This window comes from Aotus nancymaae, unplaced genomic scaffold, assembly GCF_030222135.1.
Source record: "Aotus nancymaae isolate 86718 unplaced genomic scaffold, 86718_ANA_hifiasm-v0.15.2.pri h1tg000072l, whole genome shotgun sequence".
NCBI lineage: Eukaryota > Metazoa > Chordata > Mammalia > Primates > Aotidae > Aotus > Aotus nancymaae.
In genome coordinates, this window is record NW_026988487.1 from 12,077,203 (window position 1) to 12,102,740 (window position 25,538).

The 25,538-nt window shown below is 48.0% G+C and overlaps 2 protein-coding genes and 1 non-coding gene across 8 annotated transcripts in view; all 3 read left to right on the forward strand.

The window, feature by feature from the left end:
- The window catches only part of NLRP1 (NLR family pyrin domain containing 1), an 88,062-nt gene extending 63,263 nt beyond the window's left edge, over nt 1-24,799 (forward strand). The window contains exons 10-17 of one of the 6 annotated variants that reach the window (XR_010339131.1): nt 408-670; nt 1,149-1,274; nt 3,914-4,055; nt 6,899-6,943; nt 7,329-7,649; nt 8,594-8,850; nt 24,120-24,255; nt 24,677-24,731. Coding sequence is in view for 3 of the 6 variants with exons in the window: in XM_021672759.2 (XP_021528434.2) it covers nt 408-670; nt 1,149-1,274; nt 3,914-4,055; nt 6,899-6,943; nt 7,329-7,648 (896 nt within the window). In the remaining 3 variants the exon portion in view is untranslated. Of the gene's footprint in view, nt 1-407; nt 671-1,148; nt 1,275-3,913; nt 4,056-6,898; nt 6,944-7,328; nt 8,403-8,593; nt 11,043-20,550; nt 20,582-24,119 lie in introns of those variants that run through there. The other 5 variants (XR_010339130.1, XR_010339132.1, XM_021672759.2 and 2 more) reach the window with 5 other exon arrangements.
- Nucleotides 8,121-8,182, forward strand: LOC135271029 (U7 small nuclear RNA). The gene has a single exon (XR_010339176.1). It is a non-coding gene; the product is annotated as a U7 small nuclear RNA (small nuclear RNA).
- Nucleotides 24,800-24,812: 13 nt separating the features above from the next.
- LOC135268064 (uncharacterized) lies at nt 24,813-25,391 on the forward strand. The gene has a single exon (XM_064367594.1). It carries the CDS (start codon nt 25,032-25,034, stop codon nt 25,389-25,391), a length of 360 nt encoding a protein of 119 aa, XP_064223664.1. The 5' UTR covers nt 24,813-25,031.
- Nucleotides 25,392-25,538: the final 147 nt, after the last annotated feature.

The window sequence follows — 25,538 nt, forward strand, 5'->3', positions numbered from 1 at the left end:
ACCTGAGCCTAAGCCCTGGGATCCTGTGATGCCAGCAAATCCTGACTCAGTGACAACACTAAATCTGTGCCTCTTGGAATGGGCATGGTAGCTCACACCTGTAATCCCAGCATTTGGGAGGCTGAGGCAGGTGGATCACCTGAGGTCAGGAGTTCGCGACCAACCTGGCCAACATAGTGAAACCTTATCTCTATTAAAAGTACAAAAATTAGCTGGGCATGGTAGCAGGCACCTGTAATGCCAGCTACTCAGGAGGCTGAGGCAGGGGAATCACTTGAACCTGGAAGGTGGAGGTTATAGCGAGTCGAGATCATGCCATTGCACTCCAGCCTTGGTGACAAGAAACTCTGTCTCAAAAATAAATAAATAAAAATACATCTGTGCCTCTTGAATCCATTCTTTGACAGGGGGCCACATGGATACATCTCTGTTCCAAGTGGCCCACTTTAAAGAGGAGGGGATGCTCCTGGAGAAGCCAGCCAAGGTGGAGCTGCATCACGTAGTTCTGGAAGACCCCAGCTTCTCCCCGATGGGAGTCCTCCTAAGAGTGATCCATAATGCCCTGCGCATCTTTCCCGTCACCTCCATGGTGCTGCTCTACCACCGCATCCATCCTGAAGAAGTCACCTTCCACCTGTACCTGATCCCAAGTGACTGCTCCATTCGGAAGGTGACACTAAGAACCAGAAAGGCTGGGCCACGGTGGGTTGATGGTAAACACAAAATGCAGCCAGAGAGCCCCCTAGAGCATCTTCAACTGGGACTAAGGATAGGCCTCTTGCACATGAGAACCTTGAAGTGGGTGAACAGTCCATCCCTTCTCAGCCATGGACTGGTCTCCTGCCTCCCCAAGGTCTTCCCCAGAACTTTGGATGGTTTCTTGCAGCCCCTCTCCAGGAATCAAAGGATTGGAGGCCTCCATGCCTAAACCTTTCCCCATTCTAACTTCTCAAACAACCCTATTCCCATCCTGAAGATAACAAAGAGCAAGTGTGGGCTGTCTCGGTAACAGTGCATGTGGGGAGGGAGGCAGGGCTGATAGAGCCCCACTCTGTCCACCCAAATACACCAATGCACCATCCCACCTATTCAGACAACATTTCATTGGGCAGAAGCCTCCCCTGATCATTGTTCCCTATGTCCCGTAGGCCATAGATGATGAAGAAACGAAGTTCCAGTTTGTGCGGCTACACAAGCCACCCCCGCTGACCCCACTTTATATGGGCTCTCGTTATGCTGTGTCTGGTTCAGAGGAGCTGGAAATAATCCCTGAGGTGAGCAGCCCAGTGTCTGCCTCTTCACCGTGAAGGCAAGTCCTACTTGGAATGCCTGTGGGGCAGGTCTCAGGGCTTTCCCAGGGACAGGATAAATTGAGGTTGAACAGAAAGTGAGTGGGATTTAGGGAAAGTGGGAATGCTTCCAAGACTGAAAGAAAGTTCAGAGAAGGGAGGATCACATGCAGGATAAGAGGATGATGGGGTTTGACTTGGGGCCACTGGGAAGTGTTTGGGCTATAGGTCATCAGTGTCCTCCAGTCAAGACCACCAGGGACACACCTGTAGTTGAACACACTGTGTTTATTACTCATTGCAGTGGCAAAACACATATTAGGGGAACCATGAGATGTCTCAGGAGAGGGTGTTATCATCTGCTATAGGATTTGGGCCTTGGTTGCATACATTGGAGGAAGATCTAAGGAAACGAAGATTTTCTTTAGATTGGCTGTTTTTTCAGGCCACATGGAGATTTGTGGAAGAGCATTTCAGGCAGAAGGAATGTGTGAGAGGCATAGAGTTGGGAGCAAGCTTGACACCTCCAGATGACAAAAACGAGATCAGTATAGCAAGAGATGAGTCAGATCAGAGGCAGAGTCTTCCCAGGCCTCATCTGCCCTGTTGGCCCTGGTGTGCAGTTTGGACTTCGTTCTAAGTGCAATGGCAAGCTCTTGTGGCTTGTAAACATGGTAAAACAAGACCTGATTTATAGCCAAGCACAATGGCTCAGGCCTGTAATCCCAGCACTTTGGGTACCAAGACGGGAGGATCACTTGAGGTCAGGAGTTCAAAACCAGCCTGGCCAACATGGTGGAACCCTGTCTCTACTAAAAGTACAAAAATTAGCTGAGTGTGGTGATGTCCCTGTAATGCAAGCTACTCAGGTGGCTGAGGAAGGAGAATCACTTGAACCTGGGAGGCAGAGGTTATAGTGAGCTGAGATTTCACCACTGCACTCCAGCCTAGGTGACAGAGCAAGACTCTGTCTCAAAAAAAAAAAAAATGAGACCTGATTTGCTTTCATAAAGCTGCCTCTGGCTGCTGGGTGAGAATGAAGGATAAGTAGGCAGGCAAGAGTAAAAGGAGAGAGACAAGTCAAAAGGCTGTTATGGGCCAGGCATGGTGGGTCACGCCTGTAGTCCCAGCACTTTGGGAGGCTGAAGCAGGTGGATCACCTGAGGTCAGGAGGTCAAGACCATCCTGGCCAACATGGCGAAACCCCATCTCTACTTAAAATACAAAAAAATTAGCAGGGCATGGTGGCAGTCACCTGTAATCCAGCTACTCAGCAGACCGAGACAGGAGAATTGCTTGAGCCCAGGAGGCAGAGCCCCACTGCACTGCAGCATGGGGTACAATAGCGAAACTCTGTCTTAAAAAAGAAAAAAGGCTAGGTGTGGCTTATGCCTGTAATCCCAGCACTATGGGAGGCTGAGGTGGGTAGATCACCTGAGGTCAGGAGTTCAAGACCAGCCTGGCCAACATGGTAAAACCCAGTCTCCACTAAAAATGCAGAAATTAGCTAGGTATGCTGGCAGGCACCTGTAAACCCAGCTACTCAGGAGGCTGAGGCAGAAGAATTGCTTGAACCCAGGAGGCAGAGATTGTAGTGAGCTGAGATCACACCACTGCACTCCAGCTTGGGCCACAGAGCAAGACCCTGTCTCCAAAAAAAAAAAAAAAGGCTATTGTGGTTGGGTACAGTGACTCACACCTGTAATTCCAACACTTTGGGAGGCCAAGGTGGGAGAATTGCTTGAGGCCAGGAGTTTAAGTCCAGCCTGGGCCAAGTAGGGAGAACTCATCTCTATGAAAAATGAAAGAATAAGATGGGTATGGTGGCACACACCTGTAGTCCCAGCTACTTAGGAGGCTGAGAGACAAGAAGATTGCTTGAGCCCAGGAGTTCAAGTCCAGCCTAGGCAACATGGAAAAACCCCATCTTGCTTTAAAAAAGGAGAGAGAGAAGAAGAAGAAAAAAAGGAAAAGGCTGTTGCAATACTGCAAGCTATAGTTGAAGGTCACTTGACTAGGAAGGTAGCGAGGGAGATGGAGAAAAGTTTGTGAATTCAAGGTTGATTTTGAAGGTAGAGCCAACAGGACCTGCTGGATTGCCCGTGTAGGGAAGGAGTTAAGAATGATTCCTAGTTTGGAGCCTGCATGTTCAGTAGATGGTCCTATCCTTTACTGAGTTTAGGGAAACGAAAGGGACCATGTTTGGAGGACAGTGGGGAATTAAGAGTTCTGTCTTAGGTGTGATTTAGGAAAGGGGATGGATATAAATTTTTGTCAACTGAAAGTGGGTCGAGTTTAGGATCTTTTGGGAAGACAGGCTTTGGGCTGGAGAAATGAGGGTTTGGATTCAAGATGGGGGAGGTTGAGGAAGAAGGATCTGACTTAGGATGATGAGCACTACTTTTAAGGACAAGCCCTGACTCACCCATATAGTACCCAGTGGTATCCTCATCCTTCTGTGGAAATTTGGGAAAAGAGCGGTGTCTGAAGGTGATGATTGATTTCAATACAGGGATCATCGGAGTGTCCCTATGGAGCCAAGCAGGGCCAAGAAGTTATCAGGTGGGGAAAGGCCTCCCATGCAAGATGAACAGGGTTGGCAACTCAACTCTTTGCCTCTTCAGGAACTGGAGCTCTGCTATCGAAGCCCTGGAGAACCCCAGCTGTTTTCAGAGTTCTATGTTGGCCACTTGGGATCAGGGATCAGGCTGCAAATGAAAAACAAGACAGATGAGACTTTGGTGTGGGAGACCTTGGTGAAACCAGGTAAAACCAGGACACGTCCAGAGAGCTCAGAGGTGGGAGGAGAAAGAAAGTCAATGAAAGTGTGTGTGTGTGTGTGTGTGTGTGTGTGCAGTATCACAATTTATTGATGAGAAGAAGTAGCCCCCAGGAGGTAGGTGGCTTTCTCAAGTTACGTAACAGTTGTTATGACTAGAATTTAAATGAGTCCATCAGACCCTCTAAAATGTGTGCTCTCTCCCATGCACAATGGTGTCTTCACAGTGCCCTTGAATGAACAGATGTCGACATCCACAAAGCTTTTGGCTAAGTTTCTCATGATAGCTTGGATGTGAGGTGAAAGAATAAGACCTAGATACTTATATGGCTGTATGGATTAAGCTGATTTGACAATTTCAGATACTCTCCCCCGTATCGCTCAGTATTTTCAAGGAAGACAAGAGGAAATCAAATAATAAATTTTCTGGGATGGAGAAAACTTATGGACTCTTAGTCTAGTACTAACACCCTAAGAACCCAAACCTCCAAACAGTCCTTCTAGGACAACCAGCCCTAGTCAGCTGTCAAAAAATGGCAAATCCATTCTGAGCTACAAGCTGGCTTCGCAGTATGGCGGAAAGAGGGTGGGCGTTACTGAGTCCTGGCCTGTGTGCAACTACCGATGGAGAACTAGCCCACCCCAACTTCAGACCTGAGTTCAAATCCCACTCTGGCACTTACTTGCTGGGTGACCTTGGGAAAATTACTTAATTCATTTGAGTCCCTCTTCTGTAAAATGAGGATCGTAATGACTAATTTGTAGAAATGTTGGAAAGATTAAATAAAGCGATGTCTATACATGCCTTGCAGTAATCCTCAACAAATCATAGCAATATTATCTTTTTCCTCATGTTAGGCCAATCTCTGCCTCTTATCAGTCTTAATTCTGTCCCTTGGAACTCAGAAAAAGTCTATCTCCTTCCGCATAAGAAAGCCATTGAGAATCTTGGAGACTGTGCTGATAGCCTTCCTGATGACTCTTGTTATACAAGTTAGACACTCCAGCTGCTTCTATCATCATTCCTCTTCCATTTTGGTTTGTAAATTCCTTTTTTTTTTTTTTTTTTTTTTTTTTGAGACAGCATCTTCCTCTGTTGTCCACACTGGAGTGCAGTGGCACAATCTCGACTCACTGCAACCACTGCTTCCCAGGTTCAAGCAATTCTCCTGCCTCAGCTTCCTGAGTAGCTGGGACTACAGGTGCGCACCACCATGCCCGGCTAACTTCTTTTTTTACTATTTTTAGTAGAGACAGGATTTCACCATATTGATGAGGCTGGTCTGGAACTCTTGACCTCATGATCCACCTACCTCGGCCTCCCAAAGTGCCGGGATTTCAGGCATGAAACACTGTGCCCGGCCGGTTTGTAAATTCTTTACCATCCAGTCACCTTTCTCAGTAGATGCTCCAGTGTGGGAATGAGTCAGAATTGAACCCTAGACCGTCCAGGCAGCAGAAAGGATGTGAAACACCCTCTTTTCTCCACCCACATGGATGCAGTGTTCCTGGTATCACAACCTGAACTCCCTCCCCTGTACCCACCTCCTGCACCATGAGATCATACTGAATTTGGAGTCTGCTCAGACTCTCAGGCCTTGCACATATGAGCTGCTTGGAACTTCCCCTTTCTCTCCTTTGCAAAGCAATTTTTAAGTACCTTCATTTTTGTTATCTTTTTTTTTTCTGTTAAAATTCATTTGTTATTCCCATGTCCGAAGATTGCTTGATGTTGATTCTAGATTCTGACATCCAAATCCAGAATGTACACCTTTGGTTGGTGCCAGTCTAGAAGGCCAAAGAAAAGAACAAGGAAGTAGATTTCCGCTAGAACAAGGAGGTGCTAAATAGTTCAAGCTATCTAGCAAGGGGTTTGCTTAGTTGACCAGGGATACAGTTCAGACCAACACTGGATCAAACCAAGTCTGGGATGTTGTAGGAGAAATTGCTATTGCTCATTTGGATGCCTTCTCTCTTTTCTTTTTCTTTTTTTTTTTTGAGACGGAGTTTCGCTGTTGTTACCCAGGCTGGAGTGCAATGGCGCGATCTCGGCTCACCGCAACTTCCGCCTCCTGGGTTCAGGCAATTCTCCTGCCTCAGCCTCCTGAGTAGCTGGGATTACAGGCACGCGCCACCATGCCCAGCTAATTTTTTGTATTTTTAGTAGAGACGGGGTTTCACCATGTTGACCAGGATGGTCTCGATCTCTTGACCTCGTGATCCACCCGCCTCGGCCTCCCAAAGTGCTGGGATTACAGGCGTGAGCCACCGCGCCCGGCCTGGATGCCTTCTCTCTATTACTCTATGATCACAACTTCTGGGCCTCAGTTTCCCCATATGCATAAGGAAGGGATTCACCTAGATAACCTCTAAGGACCCTTCCAGCCCTTACTCCATACCCTATCAGAATTTGTCTGTAGCTTTCTTCTAAATCAAAGAATCTCAGCCAGGCGCAGCGGCTCACACCTGTAATCCCAGCACTTTGGAAGGCTGAGGTGGGTGGATCACAACCTCAGGAATTCAAGAGCAGCCTGGCCAACATAGTGAAATCTCATCTCTACTGAAAATACAAAAAATTAGCCAGGCGTGGTGGCACACGCCTGTAATCCCAGCTACTTGGGAGGCTGAGGCAGGAGAATCGCTTGAACCTTGGGGAGCAGAGGTTGCAGTGAGCTGAGATTGCACCATTGCACTCCAGCCTAGGTGAAGAGCAAGACTCTCTCAAAAAAAAAAATCTCAGAAGTGATTGGGAGTTTGGAGGGGAGGTGTATCATGTGTGTTAATAACTTAACACTGTTACTGATGCATCTTCATCTCTGTTTTCCTCCAGGAGATCTCATACCTGCAACTACTCTGGTCCCCCCAGCCCCCAAAGGTCAGTAATAGCTCTCAGAGACCACAGGAGGCAGTGGCAGTCTGGTTCTGGGGGGAAGGGAATAGAGAAAGGAAGGGACTCATCAATGCAGACCTCACAAGGGGTCAGGCTCTGGAGAGCGGTGCATGGTCCCTCCCCAGATCCCCTTGTCCTATCCACAGAGGCCCTAGAACTCCACACCTGAGAGCCTCTAGTGCCCCCATCAGGAACCCCACTTCCAGTCCCCACTCTAGCAGAATGCCAGGCTAGATGCTGACATGAAGGAAGATAGAGGTGCATTTCTGGAGACAAAAGGAAGCAAGGGATGCAGAAAAGAGAGAGAAAAGCACGGAACATGGGGATTGGAGGTGGAGGCTGTGGTCAGAGCCTGTCTGTTCATTGCCAGCCTTACCTTCCCCTCTGGATGCCCCGGAGTTGCTGCACTTCGTGGACCAGTATCGAGAGCAGCTGGTAGCCCGAGTGACATCAGTGGAACCTGTCTTGGACAACCTGCTTGGACATGTGCTGAGCCAGGAGCAGTACGAGAGGGTGCTGGCTGAGGACACCAGGCCCAGCAAGATGCGGAAGCTGTTCAGCTTCAGCCGGTCCTGGGACAGGAGCTGCAAAGATCGACTCTACCAAGCCCTGAAGGAGACCCATCCTTACCTCATTATGGAACTCTGGGAGAAGGGCAGCAAAAAGGGACTCCTGCCACTCAGCATCTGAGGTATGAACACCAGCCCTTGAGTCCTGGCTTTGCTTGACCCTTCTTTGGGTCTGTTTCTTTCTCTGCAAACAAGTTGCCATCTGATTTGCCTTCCAGCACTAAAGTAGTGGAACTTTGATGATGCCTTTGCTGGGCATTATGTGTCCATGCCAGGGATGCCACATGGGGCCCCAGTCCAGGTGGCCTAACAGCATCTCAGGGAATGTCCATCTGGAGCTGGCAGGACCCCTGCAGACCTCGTAGAGCCGCATCTGGTGGCCACAGCAGCCAAGCCTAGAGCCCTCCGGATCCCATCCAGATGCAAGGAGGAATAGGAGGGACATGGAAACTTTTGCCTCTGGCTATGTCACAGGATGAGTCCCAAAACTGGGGTTCAGCATGGGAGGCCACGTGGATTACTGGCTTCACGCAGGAAGATATACAAGAGCAAGCCGACAGAAAAGTGGAAGGAAGTTTATTAAGAAAATAAAGGAATGTTACAGCTCTTTTAGAATTTGTCTAGCAGGTTTTCCAGTTCTTACCAGAAAACCCCTCAGGCCACACACCCATCAGGCTGGCCTTGTCCTTCGGGTCCTTCATGCCCCACCCACCCATCTCCTTTAGCTCACACAGACCTCTACTCTCCACATAACCCTCCCTCCAAGAAGAAGTGAGTTCCCTCATTTTTGTCACACTAGCTCCTCCCTGTACTGCCCATGGAAAATTAGGACACCTCACACAGACAACTGGGTGGGGTCACTACCCAGCCCCACCCTCTCCCTATCCCCATCCAGCCAGGAACTCACCTAGACTAGATTGCTGAAAACCACAGTGATATTCCACAGGCCCCAAACTGTGGGTTCCCTGGAACCAACACCTTCTGAACCATACAACGATAGATAGTCCCAAAACTCAGATTCAGCAAAATGCATCTTCAAAAGATCTTACTACCTTTTTCTTTCCAGACCCCAAGGGTTATCAGGAGGACTGAGCCAAGTTGTTTAAGGAAGAAACAGAAAGAACCACACACCCAAGTGAAGATGCACTTGATCAAGCTGCATTTTATCCATAATACCAGCAGGAGGCCTTTGCTATCCCCAGTGCTCTATAGACACAAACCTAGTCAATCTGCACAGGGACACCAGGAGGAGATGCTGTTACCAGCCCACTTTACAGATGATGCACAGACAGGTCAAGTAATCTGCTCAGAGTCCCACATTTGGTAAGAGCCCTTGCTGGGAGTCAAAACCGGGCAGTCCAGATCATTTAGCTGCTCTGCTAGATGACTCTCTAGTGCCTCACCTTCATGTGATGTGGGTGCCACTGTCCCTCCTTGAGCAGGAGAGTCACTGTGCCCCTCAGCACCTCACCTGAGCCTGGAAGGTGCTGACCACACACTCAGCAGAGAGGGCAGGGCCAGGCATCAGGCCACAGGCCCAAGGGCAGCAACTAAAGGAGAGAGAGTCCCCAGGCTCCTGAACAGCAGGAGCAGCAAAGGCCAACACTGGGCATGTGACTGAGAAAGGACGAAGGAGCTGATGGGCTTTCATTGTGGAGCACTAGTGATGCTTTGAGCCATTTTTCTATTCATTGCCTGTCTTCTCTATTGGGCTATGAGCTCTGAAATTGCATTATCCACATCTTCCCTGTTCACAGCTATATCCATAAGCCCTGGCACAATGTAAGTATTCAGTAAGCTTTTGTATATTAGGCTGGGCACAGTGGCTCAGGCCTGTAATCCCAGCACTTTGGGAGGCCAAAGCACCCACACAGTGCTGGCCAACGAGGTTCATCCTGAAAAGAAGTGTTTGAATGGTGGGAGGCCAAACACCTGACCAATGTAGGCTACTCTTGATCACTCCATTTTCCCACTGCCCCTTCCTCCTCCTTGTTCTCTACCTGCCCAGAGTCAAACCTGCCAGCATCACCCAATGGTCTCTCAGAGTTACACCAGCACAGGCAACCAAAGGTTCGATATCTTTCCCAGCTCTAGGGCCAGGGGCTGGGCCTGGGTATGAGTTTGACTTAAGGGAGTTCCTGAGATGCAGCCACCTTAGAGAATTTCTCACAACCTCCAAAGGCCCCAGGCCCAGGCATATCCCCTTCCACATGCTGGGTGTCTTAGTCCATTCAGGCTCCTGTAAGAAAATACCATTAACAGGGTGGCTTAAGAATGACAAATGTTTATTTGTTTATTTCTTACAGTTCTTGAGAGTATTTAGACCAAGAACAAGGTGCTGGCAGATTCAATGTCTAGTCAGGGCCCTCTTCCTCATAGATGTCACCTTCTAGCTAGCAAAGAAGCTCCATTGGGTCTTTTTATAAGGGCACTGATCCCATTCATGAGGATGCATGCTCAGTGGAGGGTACCACCCTTTACCGACTTCGGGGAAACTGGAAAAGGAGCTGGCAAAACTGAAGAGGGGTTTTTGGACTATATAATCATGTCAGCCAATTCTTAAACATAAATGTCTCAATATGTATACACATCCTATTGGGTCTTTTTCTCTGGAGAACCCTGACTAATACAATGTTGCCCTTAGGGTTAATGAGTTAACATACTGAACACTTTATATATATTATAAATGGTCTCATCCTGACCTTCACAGCACTGGAATGCCTCACATATCAGCTGAGGGAACTGAAATCCTGGGAGGAATAACACTGCCTCCTGGCAGATGCAAGGAGGAATAGGAGGGACATGGGACTCTTTGCCTCTGGCTGGAGACAGAAAATGGAAATGAACATGTGTCCTTGTGAGATCTGGATGGCTTATGAAGGGAGGCAGAGGGAGAGATTTAGTTTTCACTTGTTATTCTGTCCAGCCACCCCAGAAGCAGCATGAGGGGAATTCCCACAAGGGACTACTTCAAACCATACCAAGATGGGGCTGGCTGGAATTCCAAAGACAGAAGCACTAAATTCAGGGTGATCAGTTCAAAGCCTTTAATAGGGGAGCTGACACAGAGAGTGGAGTACAGTGTATCTCTGAGACTAACAGCAAGAGAAAAGGGATTCTACATAGATATTTCTGCAGCAAGAGAGTCAGGTATGGAGTTTATAGGAGGCTCAGGGCTACAACCAGTTTCCTTCAGTGTTTTGGGCAACAACCTAGATAACTTTGTCAGTGTCTGAGAATGTTCAAGGCCTCGGTTTGGGTTCAAGCCTGCTGGGAAAAACCTGCAGCTGGCTGGGTCACAGCATAGTTAAGGCAGTCAGATCACAGAAAGAAAGCAGGGGTAAAGGGGCATAGGGATCCTATCCATCTTCTGGACCTTCTGACTTTTTTGCTTATATCACATTGCCAACATGTTCAGTAATGTGGCTGACTGTGGGAATCTTCCTCTAGAGATGAAAGTGTTCCTGAACTTTTGTATCTCAGCTCTTGTAATAAAAGTAGAGTCTAGCAGGATACCCACACTTTGAGAAAAATGTTCTTTACCTAAGATCCAGGTAACTGTCCTTTTCCCTGGTCTCAGGTAGGATAAGCCTATGTAGAAAGCATAAACAAGGCCAGGAACAGTGGCTGATGCCTTTAATACCAGCACTTTGGGAGGCCAAGGTGGGTGGATCACCTGAGGTTAGGAGCTCAAGACCAGCCTGGCCAACATGGAGAAACCCTGTCTCTACTAAAAATACAAAAATTAGCCAGGTGTGGTGGCCCATGCCTATAATCCCAGCTACTCAGGAGGCTGAGGCAGGAGAATCAATGAACCTGGGAGGCAGAAGTTGCAGTGAGCCAAGATTGTGCCATTGCACTCCAGCCTGTGCAACAAGGGTGAAACTCCATCTCAAAAAGAAAGAAAGAAAGAGAGAGAGAGAAAAAAAACCAGTTTAGGCCAAGACCCTGGCTTTTCATTTCAAAAACAAGAAAGTTATGCCTAACGAACTTGCTGATTTGAATGGATTTCAGGTCAGCTGCCTGGGTCAGCAGTTTTCTGCTAAATGTGGCAGGTGTACAACCTGCATCTGAATTTGATGTCCTCAGCTCTCTTAAGAGAGAAAAAAAAATGCCCTATTTGTTTCAGACCTTCTTTCTTCTCCAAATAGCCAAGGCTCCTCATGGGAGTCCCTCAAGCATAGGGGAGTCCTCTTAGGACTAAACTATTTGCTTCTGTTGCCTGCACTGCACATCACATTGCACAGCATAGTGCAATTAGTTGATTCTAGCTTATTCCATTCTCAAGATAAAACCCTGGATCTCTCTAGAGGAAGCTCTGATTCTCTCCTGTGATCAGGAAGTTGCAAGTACAGTCTGGTAGCTCAGGGCCTTCCAAGGAACTGTCCTCCAAGTTTTAGCTCCCAGCTGGAGGTGAAATGATTGTTGGGGCCACAACACTGAGAATCAATGCAGGCAGGGTATATGGGGGTTGCCCCCAACTTCCTGCCATACCACCTCTAAGGAGTGCCCAATTTTTTGTGGGGAGACTCAAATGGCCCTCCTTTGCTGGTGCCATGGGGGTATTTTTAATGCATGGGAGGCGGGTAGTCAGGGAACGAGAGAGAGCAGGCATCCTTGAAGCTGAACCGAGATGTGTGAACACTTAAGTGATAGCCTGCTAGTATGGCCATCGGGGCCTTCCTTTTTCTAAAGGTGTTCAGTATATTCACTCATTAACCCTAAGGGAGACACTGTATTAGTCAGGGTTCTCCAGAGAAAAAGAACCAATAGGATGTCTATAATATTGAGACATTTATTTTTAGGAATTGGCTGGCATGATTATTTAGGCTGGCAAGTCCAAAATCGATAGAATAGGCTGGCAGGCTGAAGACCCAGGGAAAAGCTGATGCTGCAGTTCAAGTCCAAAAGCCTTAGAAAAGCTGGAAGGATTCTCTGCAGCCTTTAACTGTTTGTTTGGATGAAGCCCACCCACACTGAAAAGGGCAATTCACTCTACTCAAAGTCCACCAATTTGTGGCTGGGCACAGTGGCTCATGCCTGTAATCCCAGCACTTTGGGAGGCCAATGCGGGCAGATCACCAGCTCAGGAGATGGAGACCATCCTGGCTAACATGGTAAAACCTCATCTTTACTAAAAATACAAAAATTAGCAGGGCATGGTGGTGTGTGTCTGTAATCCCAGCTACTCGGGAGGCTGAGGCAGGAGAATCGCGTGAACCAGGGAGTCAGAGGTTACAGTGAGCTGAGATGGAGCCACTGCACTCCAACTCCAGCCTGGGTGACAGAATGAGACTCTGTCTCAAAAAAAAAGAAGTCCAATTTAAATGTTAATCTTGAATAAAACTAGAAATTTTTTTGTAACAAGGAATTTTGGAACTGTACAAACACATTAAAATTACATGATATGACCCTGAATGACCACTGGGTAAATGATGAGATTAAGAAGGGAGTTAAAAAATTTCTTGAAACCAGTGATAATGGAAACACAACATACCAAAATCTATGAGATACAGCAAAAGCAATACTAAAAGAGAATTTTACAGCTATAAGCATCTACAGCAAAAAAAAGAAAAACATCAAATAAATAAGCTAATAACACATCTTAAAGAAAAAAAAGCGAGAGCAAACCAAACCCAAAATTAGTGAAGAAAAGAAATAATAAAGAGCAGAAATAAAATTCAAACAAGAAAGTACAAACGATCAACAAAACAAAAATTTGTTGTTTTGAAAAGATAAACAAATTGACAAAATCTTAGCCAGATTAACAGACTAAGAGAAAAGGAAAAGAGCCAAATAAATGAAATCAGAGATTAAAAAAGAGACACTACAACTGATACTGCAGAATTTCAAAGAATCCCTGGTGACTACTCTGAGCGACTATATGCCAATAAACTGGAAAATCTAAAAGAAATGGATAAATTCTTAAGTACAATCAACCTACCAAGATTGAACCATGAAGAAACCCAAAACCTGAACAAACCGATAATAAGTAACAAGATCTAAGCTGTAGTAAAATGTCTCCCAGCAAAGAAAAGCCCAGGACCTGATGGCTTCACTGCTGATTTCTAAAGAAGAATTAATACCAATCCTACTCAAACTATTCTGAAAAAATAGAAGGGAATACTTCCAAACTCGTTCTCTGAGACCGGTAATATCCTGACACCAAAACCAAAGATGCATCAAACTACAAAAACTATAGGCCAACACTGATGCAAAATCCTCAACAAAATCGTAGCAAACCGAATCCAACGACACATTTTAAAAAATCATTCCTCAGCTAGGCACGGTGGCTCACACCTGTAATTCCAGCACTTTGGGAGGTCGAGGTGGGCAGATCACCTGAAGTCGGGAGTTCGAGACCAGCCTGACCAACATGGAGAAACCCCGTCTCTACTAAAAATACAAAATTAGCCAGTCATGGTGGCGCATGCCTGTAATCCCAGCTACTTGGGAGGCTGAGGTAAGAGAATCCCTTGAACCCGGGAAGCAGAGGTTGTGGTGAGCTGAGATCGCACCATTGCACTTTAGCCTGGGCAACAAGAGTGAAACTCCATCTCAGAAAAGAAAAAAAAAAATCATTCATCATGACCAAGTGGGACTTATCTCAGGGATGCAAGGATGGTTCAACAAAATGCAAAATAATCAATATCATATAACAACAGAATGAGGACAAAAACCATATGATAATTTCAATGGATGCTGAAAAAGCATTTGATACAATTCAACATCTCTTCATGATAAAAAAAAAAAAACCCTCAAAAAACTGGATATAGAAGGAACATACTTCAACATAATAAAATCCATATGCGACAGACCCACAGCCAGTATCATATTCAACACTGAAAGCCTTTCCGGGAACACAGCAAGGATGCCACTGTCACCACTGTTATCAACAGTACTGGGAGTCCTAGCTAGAGCAATCAGATAAGAGAAAGAAATAAAGGGCATCCAAATTACAAAGGAAAAAGTCAAATTATCCTTGTTTACACATGACATGATTTTATATTTGGAAAAACCTAATGACTCTACCAAAAAACTATTACAACTGATAAAACAAATTCAGTAAAGTTTCAGGATACAAAATCAACATACAGAAATTAGTAGCATTTCTTTTTTTTTTTTTTTTTGAGATGAAGTCTCGCTCTGTTGCCCAGGCTGGAGTGTGGTGGCACGATCTCTGCTCACTGCAACCTCCACTTCCCAGGTTCAAGCGATCCTCCTGCCTTAGCCCCCCTAGTAGCTGGGATTACAGGCACATGCCCCCATGCCTGGCTAATTTTTGTATTTTTAGTAGAGACGGGGTTTCGCCATGTTGGCCAGGATGGTCTCAAACTCCTGACCTCAGGTGATCCACCCGCCTCGGCCTCCCAAAGTGCTGAGATTACAGGCGTGAGGTACCTCCTGCTCGGCCATTAGCATTTCTATGTGTCCACAGTGAACAAGCTGAAAAATAAATCAAGAAAGTAATCCTGTTTACAATAACTACAAATATAATAAAATACCGAGGAATTAACCTAAAGAAGTGAAGGATCTCGGCCGGGCTCGGTGGCTCACGCCTGTAATCCCAGCACTTTGGGAGGCCGAGGCGGGTAGATCACGAGGTCACGAGATCGAGACCATCCTGGTCAACATGGTGAAACCCCGTCTCTACTAAAAATACAAAAAAATAGCTGGGCATGGTGGCGCGTGCCTGTAATCCCAGCTACTCGGGAGACTGAGGCAGGAGAATTGCCTGAACCCAGGAGGCGGAGGTTGCGGTGAGTCGAGATCGTGCCATTGCACTCCAGCCTAGGTAACAAGAGCGAAACTCCGTCTCAAAAAAAAAAAGAAGTGAAAGATCTCTACAAGGAAAACGAAAACGTTGATGCAAGGTATTGAAGAGGACGGCCGGCCCGATGGCTCGGGACCTTCCGGAACTAAGCCCCGGGGGAATCGGGGAAGAAGCCTTAGCCCAAGTGCAGGGGCGCAGGATGGGCTCCGTGGACTCCCGTGGGCGCAGCGTGCGGGGCACACGGGGGTGCACAGGATCAGAGAGACCAAGAGGACCGACGCGAGGATGAGCTCAGCCAACCCACTAAGCCCCACATGTCCCGCCCCGTTCCGCAGTTTCCCTCCCTCACTCCTGCAGGTCCTTGCCTTAGTTGCCACCTATTCCTAAATCCTGAGTCGTCTCCATAGCAGCGAGGCCCGAGGTCGAGCGAGGCCAGACACAAACAAGTGTGTTGGGCTGGGAGAGACACAGATGCATGTCCACTTTGGATCCGGATTTTTTTTTTTTTTTTTTTTGAGATGGAGTCTCCAACTGTTGTCCAGGCTGGAGTGCAGTGATACCATCTCAGCTCACTGCAACCTCTGCCTCCTGGGTTCAAGCGATCCTCCTGCCTCAGCCTCCCAAGTAGCCGGGATTACAGGCCCCCACTACCACACCTGGCTAATTTTTTTGTATTTTTAGTAGAGACGGGGTTTCACCACCTTGGCAAGGCTAGTCTTGAACTCCTGACCTCGTGATCCACCCACCGCGGCCTCCCAAAGTGCTGGGATTACAGGCGTGAGCCACTGTTCTTAGCCTTTTTTTTTTCTTTTTTTTTAGAGCTAGTTTCACTCTTGTTGCCCAGGCTGGACTTCACAGGTGCAATCTCGGCTTCCTCCCGAGTTCAAGTGATTTTCCTGCCTCAATCTCCTGAGTAGCTGGGATTACAGGTGGTGCCACCAGACCCAGCTAATTTTTTGTATTTTTAGTAGAGATGCGGTTTCACCATGTTGGCCAGGCTGGTCCCAAACTTTCTGACCTCAAGTGATCCTCCTGCCTCGGCCTCCTAAAGTTCTGGGATGACAAGCATGAACCACCGTGCCCGGCCTGGATCCAGATTCTAATAGCAACAGCTAGGATTCTGAGGAACAGGGAGTGAGCTGGGAATCAAATCCTTGGCTTTACCACCCATTAGGTTTGTGATCTTGAAACAGGTTTTCAGATGTGTAAGAAGGGAATCATAAAGCTGGTGTCAAAGGGTTGTTTGATTAGGTGAGCTCATGAGTGGGAAGTTGTTCTGGGCGAGCTGTACACAACAGTAGGCAGGCCGTAAACCTTAGCTTCTTTGAGCCTGAGGCTGTTGTAGGTGCCAGTGATAACAGAAGCACAGAGTATCTGCTCTCAAGCAATTTATATTCTAGTGGCAAGGAAATACGAAATACACACCCACATCTGTAATCCCAGCACTTTGGGAGGCCAAGGCAGACAGATCACCTAAGATCAAGAGTTCAACACCAGCCTGGCCAGCATGGTGAAACCCATTCTCTACAAAAATACAAAAATTAGCTGAGTACAATGGTGGGTGCCTGTAATCCCAGCTACTCAAGAGGCTGAGGCAGGAGAATCACTTGAACGTGGGAGGTGGAGGTTGCAGTGAGCCGAGATCTCACCACTGCCCTCCAGCCTGGGCAACAGAGCAAGACTCCATCTCTCTCTCTTTTTTTTTTTTTTTTTTAAGATGGGGTTTCATCATGTTGGCCAGGCTGGTCTCAAACTCCTGACCTCAGGTGATCTGCCCATCTTGGCCTCCCAAAGTGCTAGGATTACAGGAGTGAGCCACCACACCCAGCCAAGACTCCATCTCAAAAAAAAAAAAAATTTGTTTTTTTTAATTAGCCAGGCATCATTTCACATGCCTGAATTCCCAGATACTCTGAAGGCTAAGGCAGAAGGATCCCTTGAGCCCAGGCTTCAGTGAGCCATAATCATGCCACTGCACTCCAGCCCTGGTGACAGAGCAAGATCCTGTCTGTAAATAAAAATAATTGGCTGGGTGTTTGCCTATAATCCTAGCACTTTGGGAAGCTGAGGCTGGTGAATTGCTTGAGTTCAGGAGTTTGAGACCAGCCTGGGCAACATAGTGAGACCCTGTGTCAAGAAGAGGAAGAAGAAGAAGAAGGAGGAGAAGGAGAAGGAGAAGAAGAAAGATCTTTTTGAATAGAGATACATGGCAACTTCCTCAGCATGGAGGAGACGGTGGAACAACACATGGAGATGATAGGAATGAGAAATGCAGAGCAGCGAAGATAATTCTCAACAATGGTGGAAAACTGGAGTCTCTCAGGATCTTTGTGTTCAGATTAATCCGCCCTAGATGAAGTTTTCTTTCTCTTTAAAGTGGGCCACTTGGAACAGGGAGATGTCCACATGACCCCTGTCAAAGAATGCATTCAAGAATCATGGATTTGGCCGGGCGAGGTGGCTCACCCCTGTAATCTCAACACTTTGGGAGGCCGAGGCAGGTGGATCACCTGAGGTCAGGAGTTTGAGACCAGCCTGGGCACCATGGCAAAATCTCATCTCTACTAAAAATAAAAACAAATTAGCTGGGTGTGGTGGCTCATGCAGTGAGTCGAGATCACGCCATTGCACTCCAGCCTGGGTGACAAGAGTGAGATTCCACCTCAAAAAAAAAAAAAGCAGCGTGGATTTGCTTCCACCAGGCACTATGATGGGAGCCCTGGACTGAGCTCAGTGCCTTTCCTGAAGCAATCACTCTCCCGAGGAGTAGGATTTTCAGGTCCTAGAACCCAATGGAGGCTGTGGGCAATACTTGTCTCGATGGTGGGATAACTGGTACAGATTTAAACTTTGAGCCATCCACACACTCTGGTTCAGGCCTCAGTCCTGAAGCAAGAAGGAAGCAGAGGAACCAAGGGAAGCAAGAGGGTCCTGTGGAACTGGTGATTACCTGTGTTGTGTCAGGTTGTATGATTGTGGGGACTGTATTAAGTGCTACTCACAGGTTAGCCCCAGGCAGACAGGAATGTGAAGGAGGAGAGCAGAAGAAGAGGAATGGCCAGACAGGAGCATGACCGCTGGAGAGAACTTGAAGGAAAGGCTGGCAGTAGTATGGACACTGCTATTGGTCAGGAGTCCAGCCGTGTCCTTGGTTTCCTAGCAACTGCTGATAAGCAGGTAGTTGCTAGGCAATGTGAAGCCATCCAAGCAGGCAGGTAAGGACCTTTGTCTTCTTAGGCACCAATCAGACCATCACAGGGTATTGTTAATCCTGAAAATGGCCACTGGGTCCCTTACTTTGATTTTTTTCATCTATTAATTGTCTTCGTTGCACAGAAACGAATATAACCGTGGTGCACAAGGTCTGGTAAAATGAGAAAGAAGTCACCCCATGATCTCATTATCCAAACAATACAAAAATTCTGTCTTTATTCTTTCCATTCCAGTCTTTCTCTGCAGGAACACATTTTCATCTTATCATCCTAGTATATGTGGTTTTAAATCTTGTTTTTTTGACTTTGATTTAAGCATCCCTCAAGCTACTTAAGAGTTTTCAGGTTAATCTTCCCCTGATTACTGCATAACTCCTTGCAGTAGATACATCATTTAATTAACTATTCTCCTCTTGTTCTGAAATTGAGTTTGCTTCCGATCTTTTGCCGTGATAAGCAATACTGCAATACACATCCTTCTGCAGAGAGCTTTTCTTTATTCTTTGGATGACTGTCTTGAAATCAACACTAAGGGATAGGATGATTGTGTCAAAGGACATGAATAGTCTCATGACTTTCTATATTTTGCAATAACTTCCCTCATGCTGGGTGCAGTGGCTCATGCCTGTAATCTTCACTCAGTGTTATAAGCATGCCTATTACAGGCTCATGCCTCTAACACTTTGTGAGGCCAAGAAGGAGGATCACTTGAGGCCAGGAGTTCAAGACCAGCCTAGGCAACATAGCAAGACTCTGTCTCTACAAAACACATTTATTTTATTTTTTATTTTTATCTTGAGACAGAGTCTTGCTCTGTCACCAGGCTGGAGTGCAGTAGCGCAATCTCAGCTCACTGCAACCTCTGCCTCCCAGGTTCAAGTTATTCTCCTGCCTCAGCCATCTGAGTAGCTGCGATTACAGGTGTGTACCACCATACCCAGCTAATTTTTTTTTCTAAGATGGAGTCTTGTTCTGTTTCCCAGGCTGGAGTGCAGTGGTGTGATCTCAGTTCACTGCAACCTCCACCTCCCGGGTTTAAGCAATTTTCCTGCCTTAGTCTCCCGAGTAGCTGGGACTACAGGCACCTGCCACCGTGCCCAGCTAATTCTTTGTGTTTTTGGTAGAGATGGGGTTTCACCATGTTGGCCAAGCTGGTCTCAAACTCCTGACCTCATGATTCGCCCACCTCAACCTCCCAAAGTGCTGGGATTACTGGCATGAGCTGCCACACCCGGCTGTGAAATTCTTAATGATTATATCTTTGAATTTGTGCTTTGTAAGTGAAGTCTGATGGGACCATGAGCATGCATAGGGGCAGGAAAGGAGGGTAGGGAGGCTTGGAGCCACAGCTCCTGTGGAATCCCACCTCCCAGGTACCACCCCACAGCCCCCAGACAGGTTGGCTTCCTGCTCTCTGCCCCTCGGAGCCCCAGGCTTTACCCAGTCTCCCCTTCTCTGCCCTGCTGAGCAACCACTGCTACCCCTATCCCCAGTAGGGGACTGGATGGAGCATGGGGATGATCAGGATTGGATGTGAGCTCCCCGAAGCCTCTGAGGCTGAGGCAGGATATGGCAGCAGATGACCCTACATTGGGCTGGAAGTGCCACAGCACCTTCAGCAGGTGACTAGGCCTATCCAGGGACATCCTGGTGTAGAGGTTGCCATACACTTGGAGGTTTCCCATGTACTGTGGGTTTGGGTAGTGGACCTGTGGAAAGGAGAGATTCCTGGCTTGACTTCCCTTCCCCGAGCCAGGGCATGCACATAGATCAGAAGTTGGCAAGAGGAGGAATTCAGCAGCCAGTTTCAAAGCAGCCATGGTTTCCAGGATAACAAACAGCTGCAGTCCAGGCAGCAGAGATTCCTGGAAGGTCCTTTCTCCCACCCACCCACTGACACATACACACAACCACCACCACCACCAAAGCTTATTTCCTCAGCTGGGCATGAACACTTTGAGCTAAAAGTGGCCTTTGTGAATTTTGCCTCTTGCTTTGTGTACACATTCTAAAAGGAACAAGTCTGTTTTGCTGCAGGGTGAGGCCCAGGATGTGGCCTGGGAAAGGCTAACAGGACAGTCTTTGAAGGTGAGCAAGCCTGGGGTGGGTAGCTGAGGGGGTGGGGATTGGGAGGTATACCTCTTACCCTTGGGTCAGAGGGACATGGGTTAGAACCCCAGCAGTTAGTATTTTATTTTATGTTATTCTATTCTATTTTATATTTATCCAAGACACAGTCTCAGTCTATCACCCAGTCTGGATTGCAGTGGTGTGATCTCAACTCACTGCAACCTCCGCCTCCCAGGTTCAAGGATTCTCCTGCCTCAGCCTCCTGAGTAGCTGGGATTACAGGTGCATGCCACCATGCCCAGCTAATTTTTGTATTTTTAGTAGAGAGGGGGTTTGGCCATGTTGGCCAGACTGGTCTTGAATACCTGAACTGACCCCAGGTGATCCACCCACCTCAGCCTCCCAAAGTACTGGGATTACAGATGTGAGCCACCACACCCAGCCCCCAGTAGTCAGTATTAGTGGCAGATTTTAGACAGATTCCTTCACCTCTCAGCCTCAGTTTCCTCATTGGAACATTCGAGGAAATACTGGTGCCTAATTCAGGGGGTCATGAAAATTAAGTGAGACCATCTCTGCAGAAATGTTGGGCACAGTTCCTAGCACACAGTCAGTGCTCAGTGATTGGCGGCAGCTGCTGCTGCTATCATCCATGTATGTCCTAGGGGTCAACAACATGGTTAACTGGCCACTGTCCAGATCCAGGCTTTGGCCTGGCAGACTGAAATCCCTGATTCCTATTGACTCAAACAGTGTATCCTTCTTCCAGGGAAAAATCCCCCACATAGACGAAGGAAACCTATCAAAGTAAAGCCCAGAAGCAAAGATCCTCCTAGAAGAGGGCTCTCTGTCACCTCTGAGAGGCGTATGTACTCTGGGCAGGTCCCAGAAACAGGAGCTAAAGGCAGTCTTCGTCCATTCAGGGTCTTTTGGTGGATTCTGGCTCCAGGCCTTGGACTCATGAGGTTTTTCCTGGAACACTCTGGTGCCAAGCAGAGAGGGAAGTTGTAGCTTGGGACCTTCCAATGTCTGTACTGTCAGGGATGCCTAAGGGTCCTAAAGTCCCTGGTCTGGGACAAAGTTAGCTCTCATTGCTGGGCACAGGCATAGCTTGCACCAGGGTGAGGCCATGGAGTCAGCCAAGCTCTCTCAATTCCTGATGGATAGAGCCCCCAAGGGTCCCCTGGGCTGGGACCAGTACCATTTTGCAATATATTCATTTCTATACAGATAGACCAGGTAAAAAATAGCAAGGTGTCCTGGAGACACCGGGGCCTCTGCTGTCTGAGCTCCAGATTTAGCCTCCCACCTTCTTAATATGCAATGGACCCTGCAGTTGCTAAAGCACTTGTAATGCCCGCACTCCTCACTTACACCCAGCTCCTCCCAGTAAGCCTTTGCATGGTTCTGCCCAAGACCCTCATGGTTACTGAGATTTCCCCACTACCTACTCCCACCTAAACCCCATAGCTAGGTTTGTGTGACTTTCTCAAAGCCACAGCCCTACACATAGCTCTTCCATCCCACTCTATACACCCTTCCATTACACCCTGAAAACCCTCCCATTGCACCCTACGCACCCTTTCATTCTACCCTCACACCCTTCCATTCATCCATCACACAATTCCATTTCATCCTTCATACCCTTCCATTCCGTTCTTCACCCCATTCCATTACAACCTTCACATTCTTCCACTCCACCTTACACACCCTTTGACACTCTTCCAGTCCACTACACGTCCTTCCATTTCTCTCTTCACATCCTTCCATTCCATCCTTCACATCTTCCATTCCACCTTAAGCATCTCCCACTTCATGCCCCTCAGTTCCACTCTTCACACCCTTCCATGACATCCTTCAAACTCTTCATTCCACCCTAAACATCCTCCCATTCCACTTTTCACACTCTGGTCCTTCTATGTCCTTCCATTCCACCCTTCACAACCTTCCATTTCATTCTTCACATTCTTTCACTACACCTAAAATGTCCTTTCATGCCCCCTCCACGCCTTTCAATTTCACCCTTCATAGACTTCCATCCGGCCAGGAGCAATGGCTCACGCCTATAATCCCAGCACTTTGGGAGGCCGAAGAGGGCGGATCACGTGAGGTCAGGAAGTTCGAGACCAGCCTGGCCAACGTGGTGAAACCCTGTCTCTTCTACAAATACAAGAAATTAGCCAGGCATGATGGCGTGTGCCTGTAATCCCAGCTACTCAGAGGCTGAGGCAGGAGGATCCCTTGAACCCAGGAGGAGGATGTTGCAGTAAGCCGAGATTGGGCAACAGAACAAGATTCCATCTCCAAAAAATAAATAAATAAACTTCTATCCATCCTTCATACCATTTCATTCCACCTTACACACTTTCCATTTCATCTTTCAAATCCTTCCATTCCACTCTCCACATCTTTCAATGTCACGCTTCATATCCTTCCCTCCATCCCTCATACCACTCCGTTTCTTCACATTCTTCCAATCCAACGGTCACATCCTTCCATTTTAGCCTCCTGGCTTGGTCTCCCAAAGTGCTAGGATTACAGGCTTTTGCCACAGCACTTGGTCAGTAGTTCACTCTTTATGGCTGAATAGTAATCAGTTGCATAGATAAACTACATATAGTTGATCCGCTCACCATTAGATGGACATTTGGATTGTTCTCAGTTTTCAGCTGTTACCAATGATCCTGCTATGGACATTCATGCACTAGTCTCTATGTGGACACACGTTTTCATTTCTCTTGGGTAGAAACTTAGGAGTGGGATTGCTGGGTTGGATGGTAAGTGTATACTTAACTTTTTATGAAAGTACCAAGCTGTTTTCAAAAGTAGGTGTACCATTTTACATTCTCAACATCACAGATAAGGGTTCCATCTTCTCCTCATCCTAGCCAAGTGGAAGCCCCTCTTTTTTTTTTAGATGGAGTCTTGTTGCCCAGGCTGGACTGCTGTGGTGGGATCTTAGCTCACTGCAACCTCCAACACCCAGGTTCAAGCAATTCTCTTGCCTCAGCCTACTGCATAGCTGGGACTACAGGCACGTGCCACCACACCCAGCTAATTTTTTGTATTTTTAGTAGAGATGGGGTGTCACCATGTTATCCAGGATGGTCTCGATCTCCTGACCTCGTGGCCCGCCTCGGCCTCTCAAAGTGCTGGGATTACAGGTGTGAGCCACTGCATCCCCTGGAAGCCCTTTTAGCTGAGGTGGTTAAGCCGTGAGGACGTGAGTTTGCTGTTGCCATTATTCACTGCATCATTCATTCCGCAAAAACCTGAGTACCTACCACTACCTAGTAGGCGCTGGCCATGCAAGAATTCCCTGGCAACACTATAAGACAGAGAGAGGCAGCACCCTGGTTACAGTGTTTCAGCACCCTGGTCTTGGTTCACCTTGGGCCTTTCACTAGCAGGAGGCAGGGAGTTCTCATGATGGCAGTTTGAGTTGGATTTGCTGCAACTAACAGAGCTGACCAGTGGATGCCTCCAATCTACTGGGACTCAAATAAATCCAAGTGATTGTTCTCCTTCCATTCCAGGAGGGAACAGCAGCCAGACTTGGTACCTCAGGTGCAACAGAGATGCCAGGACATGCAAGTACCCAGCAGCCTGTGGCAGTACCGATGAAACAAGACAGGGCTTGGTGGATGACAAGGAGGCCTGAGTACACCCCAGGTGGGTCCGAGAAATGGGCTTAGGTGAGGCAGGTCTTTGAAGGATTTGTTCTTAGTCATGTGAGATGCTCAAAAGCCTGGAGTCCTGCTTTTGCAGGTAAAGAGCAAGAAGAGAAAACAGGTTGTACAGATACAGATGGAGATAGAGAGACAGAGAAAAAGGGAAGAAGGCAGAGAAATGCACCAATTCTTTAGCTCTATTATCTCTGGACCTTGGGATTGTGGGAGGCTTTATTTTACTACTGATTTGGCCTACACTGTTTTCTCAATTTCTAGTTTCCTACAAAGATGGTGTGTTAGCTTTTTCACGTATTCAAATTAAAATTTAAAACAGACCCCACAATAAATATTGCTTTTAAAAGGAGAAAAGGGACGCTCCCCACGCAGCTGAGAGCCTGGCTGGCTGCATTTCGGCTTCTTAGGTGCCAAGCCTGCTCGTGTCCCGAGGTCCCAGCCAGCGGCTCGCGCATCCTCCCCATCGCGCCGCCAACCTGGTTGCCATGGAGATAAACCTTGCTGCGCTAGACTACCGAGCCGCCGGCCGGGGAGCTGGAACCTAGCGAGTCAGCCTCTGCAACAGGCTGGGGGCGGAAGGAGGAGCCAGGGGAAGCTGCGCCTCCGCTGAGAGGCCCGGCGGACCCTGCAGAGGCCCCCTGCCCCTCTGGCTCCGCCCCCACCCAGGGCGGTAGAAATACAGCCGCAGCCGAGACCACCGCCCACTGCGCTCCGACCCAGACCCATCTGGCCCAGCTGACCCACCTGCCCGCGTTCCTGCCCATGGCTGACGGACTGTTTCAGCGCAGACCCTGGGGTCCCCAGCAGATTCGCCCGGACCCCGAGTCCGAAGGCCTGTTTGACAAGCCTCCCCCGGAGGACCCTCCCGCTGCCCGCGCGCCCAGGTCCGCGTCGGCCGCTGGCAAGAAGGCTGGTCGGCGCGCTGGCGGGAGGGCGCAGGGGGGCCGCGCCGGGCAGCCCCCGAAGGCCGCAGCGCGCCCCCTGCCCAAGGAGGAGGCGCCTCCGCTGGACGAGGGCTGCTATCTCGACCATTTTCCGCACCTCTCCATCTTCATCTACGCGGCCATCGCCTTCTCCATCACCTCCTGCATCTTTACCTATATCCATTTACAGCTTGCCTAAGTGGCCAGCGCGGGACGTGGTGGGTGCAGGGCCGAGCGGGGAGGGAAAGGAAAAACAGGGCTCAGCATTTTGTGTTTTGGAACAGCGCCGCACCCCCTTCATGTAGCTTTCCATGCTTGTTTCTTTCCTTCTTTGTTGTCACTATCT

Coding starts and splice junctions, on each gene's coding strand:
- LOC135268064 (XM_064367594.1), top strand. CDS start 25,032: ATGGCTGACGGACTGTTTCAGCGCAGACCCTGGGGTCCCCAGCAGATT.